Source organism: Anarrhichthys ocellatus, unplaced genomic scaffold (genome assembly GCF_004355925.1).
Source record: "Anarrhichthys ocellatus isolate YVR2014 unplaced genomic scaffold, GSC_Weel_1.0 scaffold2371, whole genome shotgun sequence".
Taxonomy (NCBI): Eukaryota; Metazoa; Chordata; class Actinopteri; order Perciformes; family Anarhichadidae; genus Anarrhichthys; species Anarrhichthys ocellatus.
This window is the reverse complement of record NW_022282345.1, coordinates 1-7,868: the sequence shown is the minus strand read 5'-3', so window position 1 is coordinate 7,868 and position 7,868 is coordinate 1. Positions and strand designations below refer to the sequence as shown.

Below are 7,868 nucleotides of genomic sequence, written 5' to 3'. Positions count from 1 at the left end.
GACACTAGAGAGAATGCAGCTTTAACACGTGAAGCTTTGACTTCACTTTAATGACCTGGAGGTTGCCGACCTGAATCAACAGTCAACGTGTTGCTAATTCTATTTCCTCTCTTACTGTCTCTGCGGTTGAAAGGTGGGCTGAGTTCGGTCCAGGGCGACCGCTGGGAGCCGCACTGCGCTCTGACGTGGAGGTTGTAGTCGGAGTCAGAGCCCAGGTCAAAGGTCAGGTCGCAGTGAGTGTGAGGAATCAGCTGGCACTCGGGAGCGTCCACCCAGCTGCCGTTCAGGACCATCAGCTCAAACTCCCTGAAGGACAAAGAGACACAGAACATTCTGCTTTTATATTGCTTTATGATGAGTGTTTCTTGTCACCTCGTAACAAACAAGAGCAGAACTGGTTGTGTGAGTTGAGATGAATCCATTTGAACACATCACTGAACATGACATGTGGGTTTGACATATTCAGCTGAGCTGAAATTCTGCCTCCGGCCACAATAATAACTCAAACTGAGGCACCTCACCTTGCATACTTCCACCACCACACACACTGCTGCTGCTGTACATGCCACGGATTCCTTACTACTCTCTCTGTGTTTCTCTTGTTTCGCATCAGGAGTTATTGAAAACAGCAGCGCATTGAAAATTAAATCAAATGTACAAAAGAGTCAGCAGTTCAGTCTGTGGAGCCTCCCTGAGATTCATCACACCACTAATGAAGATAGATCCACCATCTTGAGATTTATGTCATCAAACTTTCACTGCAGGTCTTTCTTCAAACACCAAAGAACTTCAGGTTCTTTAGTCCCAAAGTTAGCAAATATGTCCAGCTGAACTCTGGGGAACCATGTATTAAATAATGCACAATCATATTTACATTTTTAAGCATCAAAACTCTTGAATGAAGAGTGACAACAAGATGATACAGAACATACAGAAACATTGTACAGCAGTGCATTGAGCTAAATGCTAATATCAGGAAGCTAACAATGCTATAATGTTCACCATCTCAAGCTGAGGCTGATGTCTTTAGTTCTGCAGGTATTTGATCATTGGACACATTGAAATGTCGACCTGATGATGCTGCTAAAGAAAAAGTAATCGGCAAAGTTATTACATCTCATCCCGACGGGAACAAGCAGAGACAGACTTCATTCAAACTCAGCAACAAGCGGCGACGTACGCAGGCAACAGGCTTTGAAGTCGCCGTATTAGACACATCATACAATACTGACAAAATCTAATCCACTAAACTGTCTGCTCGCACAGCAGCGGTGATGTACTCAGCAGTACTGGTAGTTCTGTTAGCGGTTAGCTGTTAGCGGTTAGCCAAACATACGGTACAAAGTAGTGACAGTGAGCTGAAGATCACCGGCCGTGAGGTACTCAGCATCCGACATCCGTCACTACCACCACAGCTCTGAACTCTGCTCACCTCGTGAACAGAGGAGTGTTTGGATGACTTCAAAACAGCCGCAGGAATGTTTACTGAGAGTTAATTAAACTTTCCCCCTGTGTGCAAACTAAAGCGGCGATGAGTCACCGAGCAGACACACCTGCTGGTTATGATTGTTAGCTGAGGCGTGTCGTTGATTCCTGTTGTTAGGCCGAATAGTTTAAATCACTCGACAGACGTCAGACAGAAACACCTACTGGATTTGTTTTCTTCTTGCATTGACCTGCAAGGACTCATCTGCACATTTAACATATTTCATTATTGTTTGGCTGGGTTTACTGCAGGGCAGACATTACTACAAAGACATTACAAGTTATTGAAAACAATTCCTTCACGGTAAATTAAACAGCAAGAATTTTGAGAATCTATTAATCGTTTGTCAAAAACTAATGTGAATATTTCTCTCATGATATTAAACTGAATATCTTTGAGTTTTGAACTGTCAAATAAAACATAACGAGACATTTTATTTCCTCAACTTGGACTCTAATTCATGAATTATATCGAGCAAATTATTAATCAATTAACAGATAAATCTATAATCTAACACAGCTTCACTCTCAATACAAATGGAAACCAGTAAAAACATTTAGATTATACATTTATTTCAAGCCCTGTTTTTATTATTAGGGCCCGAGCACCGACGTAGTCGGAGCGGAGGACCTATTGTTTTTCGATTGTTTATTATTATTAGGGCCCGAGCACCGACGTAGTCGGAGCGGAGGACCTATTGTTTTTCGATTGTTTATTATTATTATTATTATTATTCTTATCCTTAGTGTTTCGTTGCAAAAAGGAGGTGCTTGGGATACTGGGAAAATGTCGAAATTTGGCACGCAAGCCAGAATTTGCGAAAATTGCAGTCTGATTGGGGTGTCCAACTGCGGTATGAAATATTGGCTCGATAGCGCCCCCTATTGAGTAGCCCCAACATTGGGTTTCACCTAGCTGTATGAAATTTGGTAGGTATGTGGAACGTGATGAGACGCACAAAAAATCCTCTTGGAGTTTTTCATTAAACCAAACAGGAAGTCGGCCATTTTGACTTTTATGACGTTTTTTATGGCGGCTTGGCGAATTTCGATCCTTCGGCATGAACGAATAAACTGATGTAACTCAACTCCACATCATCAGATCTTTACCAGATTGCACATGTTTGATTAGACTACAGGCCTGAAGACATCTGCAGGCCAGTTTTGAATCACAGTCATAGCGCCACCTACTGGTAACAGGAAGTTAAAGTAATTATACTTTGGCTTGTTTCTCTTAGTAGGTAAATCAAATCAACATCAAATTACTTCCACACAAAGGTAAGAAGTTCATAATACCAGTTCATGAAGCTTTTGATGTTTCGTCGAACGCCGTTGCCGTGGCGATGCAGTCTTCGCCGTTAACAACGAAGGTCATTTTGAGAGGCTAAAAATGCTCGAAACATAAGCAAACTTGGCAAGCAGTTTACAAGCCCAAAATTTAGTTATGGAATATGATTTTATTGGTTCAGAGTGGCAAATCGGCTCAATAGCGCCCCCTACAAAATTTCAGCCCTCGCAGTATGTTTGACCTAGATGTATGAAATTTGGTAGGAACATGTATCACATATGGACTTAAATAAAAGTCTCTTAGGGCCATGCTCTAAACCCAACCGGAAGTCAGCCATTTTGAATTTTTTATGAATTTCTAGTGTCGTTTTTGTCATTTCCAGGCGCTGTACTTTAACGAACTCCTCCTAGGGAATGAATCAGATCAACTTCAAATTTGGTCGGTACAGTCTAAAGACCTTTGTGATGAAAAGTTACTCAAAGCTTGTTGTTTCGTGAAAAGCTGTTGCCGTGGCGACGCATTCTTCACCATGAAAAATTAAGGTGTTTTTGAGAGGCTAGACATGCTTGAAACATAAGCAAACTTGGCATACACATTTAAAGCCCAAAATGTAGTTATATAATATGATTTTATTGGTTCAGAGTGTCAAGTCGGCTCAATAGCGCCCCCTACAAAATTTGACGAAGCAGCCCTCGCTGTACGTTTTACATAGATTTACAAAATTTGGTAGGCACATGTATCACATGTGGACTTAAAATAAAGTCTCTTGGGGCCATGCTCTAAACCCAACAGGAAGTCAGCCATTTTGTATTTTTTATGAATTTTTAGTGTCGTTTTTGTCATTTCCAGGCGCTGTACTTTAACGACGTCCTCCTAGGGAATTATTCAGATCAACTTAGAATTTGGTCAGAACAATCTAAAGACGTTCGTGATTAAAAGTTACTCAAAGCTTGTTGTTTCGTGAAAGGCCGTTGCCGTGGCGACGTTTTCTTCGCCATGAAAAATCAAGGTGTTTTTGAGGGGCTAAAAATGCTCAAAACATAATCAAACTTGTCACACACATTTAAAATCCTGAATGTAGTTATCTGATGTGATTTTAATACTTCAGAGTGGCAAGTCGGCTCGATAGCGCCCCCTACAATATTTTGACGATGCAGCCCTCGCAGTACGTTTCACCGAGATGTATAGAATTTGGTAAGCAGATGTATTCCATGTAGACTTAAAATAAAGTCTCTTGGGACCATGCTCTAAACCCAACCGGAAGTCAGCCATTTTGAATTTTGTATGAATTTCTTGTGTTTTTCTTCCATTTCCAGGTGCTGTACTACGAACTCCTCCTAGGGAATTAATCCGATCAGCTTAGAATTTGGTCAGAACAATCTAAAGACCTTAGCGATTAAAAGTTACTAAAAGCTTGAGGTTTCATCGAACGACGTGGATATAGTGTGACGGCCATTTTACATGGTTCGCCATCATCCATCAAGCTGTTGTAACTCGACTGTACTTTGTCAGAACTGTCCCAAACTTGACATGCTTGTTGACTGTCATGGCTTTAGGACTTCTGCATGCCAATATTAACTCATTGTCATAGCGCCACCTACTGATGACCATGGCTGTAAGCAGGATTCTATAAATACAGCGGCCCAAACACTGAACTTATTGAAAGGGTTTGTGGGCACACCATGAGAAAAGAATGACTTCTCTGATCTAAATATGTGCAAACTAAGACGCTTGGAGAGCAAACGTTAGATAACAGTGGTTGTCAAGCCACTGTCGGTGGGCATTAGTATAAATGATCTGTCCAGAGCTTCTACATGAGAATCAGGTTAAACGTTACAATGAATGCTTCACACTACAATCTAAAGTTACAGAAGAACTTAAAATGAAAAGTGTTAAATTTAAGTGTTCAAGTAACAGCAAATGGCACTACCGTTTTGTTAACTTTCATGTAAGTCCAAATACAATCAGCAGGACACTGCAGGGAGTTGAACCCCATCCCAGTAAACTGACAGTCTGTCATGTTACAAACACTGAAGCACATTCATTTTCTTAATGATCTTTAAAGGCTTACATTTATGATTGTATCGGAGGTACACTCAAAACATTTGAGGCTTAAGACCTGGCAACATGATCTTGCTACGCTGCTGGTCTACGCAGGAAATACCTCACTCGTGCACGCAGTGTATGACGGTCACAGAAATGCATGGCCAGAGTCCTGCCAGTACCCTCGATGTGCGTGAAGTTGTGAGGGCCCGGTCAATACTGCTCGCAGCTTTAATTAACATTAAAATTTGATGAACTGATAATTTTTATTTAGATAATTTTTTATCAGGTGACATTTCTTCTCAGTGGTGCATTCAATGTCACAGTTTGATATTATTCTATATTTTTAATTTGTGTCAGAACCAACAACACGTTGGTCCGTCTCTCAATACGGTCTTACTTCCTGTCTGTGTCTCTCAGCTTCCATTGGTTCCTACTGAAGACTTGGATCAATTAAAAACACAACTACACTATAAAGCTTCACCATTAATCTGCTCATTGAAGTTTTCATCAAACAATCAGGAGGAACTAGAGCATTTGTTGGGGACTATGTTCAGCGGCGGATTGATCCACATCTTAATTGTCAGTGAAATGTTCTTGTGAATGACTCACCCCTGGAACTGAACAGAGTAAAGGACCGCAGGGCTGCAGGCAGCCTGTAGGGGGCTCCACTTCAGTTCGTGCTTCATGTCCACAGACTTCATGGAGACGCTGCTGGGAGCCGGAAGCGTCCACACATCTGCTGACAGAAAATTAGTTCACGTTATAAATCTCATCTCAGATTGTTGTAGGAAGCAGATTTAATTAATTTATTTCATTTTAATTAATTGAATCAACAATGAATTAAAATGATTAATTTTAATTAATCATTAATTATTAATTAATGATTAATGATTAATTAATTGTTAATCATTTTAATCTGTGCAATGTTTTTTGCACAGATTAATACAAACAACATCATCATACAATGGTTCCTATAATATTATATTTTATGTGAAGTTGCTCCTCATTTTTCATGTTTTAGTCCAACAACACAAATCAGCTGCTCTTTACAGGAATACAGTCTTTTCAAAATAAAATGCTGTCTTCACAGGAAACGTAGTTAAGTTTAATAAAGGCTTGATGAGAGTCTCATCATGAGAGTGATATCAATCTGAACATCTGACTCTCTGACAGGAAAATGTCAAACATTTTCTTTACAACTTTGTACTTATTCAAGGAGACGTGTTAATGTCTCTGCAGATGTAAGCAGACCAGGACGTCAGCTGACTGACCCAACGTATTGATTTTATTTTACGTGTCACATACAGTCTTCGACTCATTTTATGTGTGATTTTGTTTTTTATTCTTTACTTCACCAGCCTTACAAATAATTATTAATTATTTAAAAATGAAAAAAGAAATCAGTCATAATAATTACAATAATAATATTTTTCTTCAGTTATATTATTATTTTTAAGATAAAAGTTTGATGTAGATCAGAGGTCTTCAACAGGGGGTCCGCGACCCCTAGACGGTCCACAGAGGTACTGCAGGGGGTCCATGACATTTTTAGTTGATTAGACAATTAAACAAAAATTTTAATTTTCCCCCCAAACATGAATGTGTCCATTATTTTAATAGTTCAGTATTGTATGAAAGATAACAGGTGTGTTTATGCATGGCAGTGGCACGGCCCCCCTACTCACTGTACCTTGCACATGTTTAAAATAAAAACATGAGTATATGAACCTGTGTATTATTTGAATAGCTTAGTATTGAATGCACAATAAAGAGGTATGTTTATACATGGTACTTGGCCCATTTAATATAAAACACAATTTTATAGAATATATATATAGTCGGGGGTCCCTGCTCCATCTCTCTATCTGTTTGGGGTCCTTGGCCTGAAAAACGTTGAAGACCCCTGCTCTAGATAATTATTCTATTTAAAAAAAAACATTTTTAGATTATTATTTTATCCTGTGAGATTTCTTCTTGGTGGTGCATTCAATGTCCCTGAGAATTAAAGGATAAATTAGACATTATTCTATATTTCTTTCTTTTTGCCTGTATGAAAACAGCTAACAGTTAAATCTGTCAAAGTACACATGTACTTATTCATTTATTAATTATACATCTCTCTCTCTCTTAAAGCAGAGTAGAAACAGACTCTACTGTAACAGACTCTACTGTATCTGTGTCAGCTGAGTGTTAAAGTGAACTCACAGTCTGTAAAGTCCAGCAGGACCACCATCATCATCTTCACCATCATCATCATCATCATCATCATCATCACCACCAGCAGCAGCAGCAGCAGCAGCAGCAGGGTAAAGAGAAAGACAATCTGCTCACATCAGGTCCACCATGTTGCATGAAGAACTGATCCACAACACAACATATAATCCAGATTACTCGCCACAGAAACCTTTGCTTTCTGTTCTTTTCATGCGGTGCAAGTTTCTGGATCCAAGAGGTGAAAAACCGATAATAACAATATCCAGTTAATCTTTCAGTTTAAGATCCACGCGAGCCAGAGTCTCCGTCAAGAGTTTAACCACTGAAGCAGACGTACATGTGAGCGCTGCTGCGGAGAGAAAGCAGGTGTGTCTGGATGCTGCGAGGCTTCGTTCTGGAGCTGCTCAGCCGGTCCGACTCGTTGCGGGCGACAGCTGCACCTGTGAGGCTAATTTACAGGTGAAACACCTGCTGAGCTCTGCAGCCTGTAGAGCTGCAGGAAACATGGACGACACTAGCTGACATTAAATAACTATATATAATAACTTGGCTCCAGGCTCTGTAGAAAATCATAATTCTCCGTGTAATTGTAATATTTAACAAAGGTTGTTGGCTCAGTCTCATGTTGTGTAATTCAAACACAGATGGATCAAACAGGATGTCAACATTTCTGTGACTTCTGCTTTTTGTCACCGCCTCCTGCCGCCGCTTTATGTTCACCTTTTATAATCTGTTCCAGCAGTGTGAGAGCAGAGCTGCTGTTTAACAAGGAGACAACCTGAGAGAATCTAAAGCTTCATGTGTTAAAGCTGCATTCTCTCTAGTGTCCACCAGG

At 40.0% G+C, this 7,868-nt stretch overlaps 1 protein-coding gene across 1 annotated transcript; it reads right to left on the bottom strand.

The window, feature by feature from the left end:
- Positions 1-115: 115 nt before the first annotated feature.
- crfb16 (cytokine receptor family member B16) lies at positions 116-7,114 on the bottom strand (the record flags this gene model as incomplete). Its single annotated transcript, XM_031840152.1, has 3 exons — positions 7,025-7,114; positions 5,429-5,555; positions 116-306 (listed from the first exon to the last, which is right to left on the bottom strand). Coding segments are annotated over exons 1-3 (385 nt in total), but the record flags the coding sequence as incomplete, so codon positions are not given.
- Between the last annotated feature and the right edge of the window lie 754 nt (positions 7,115-7,868).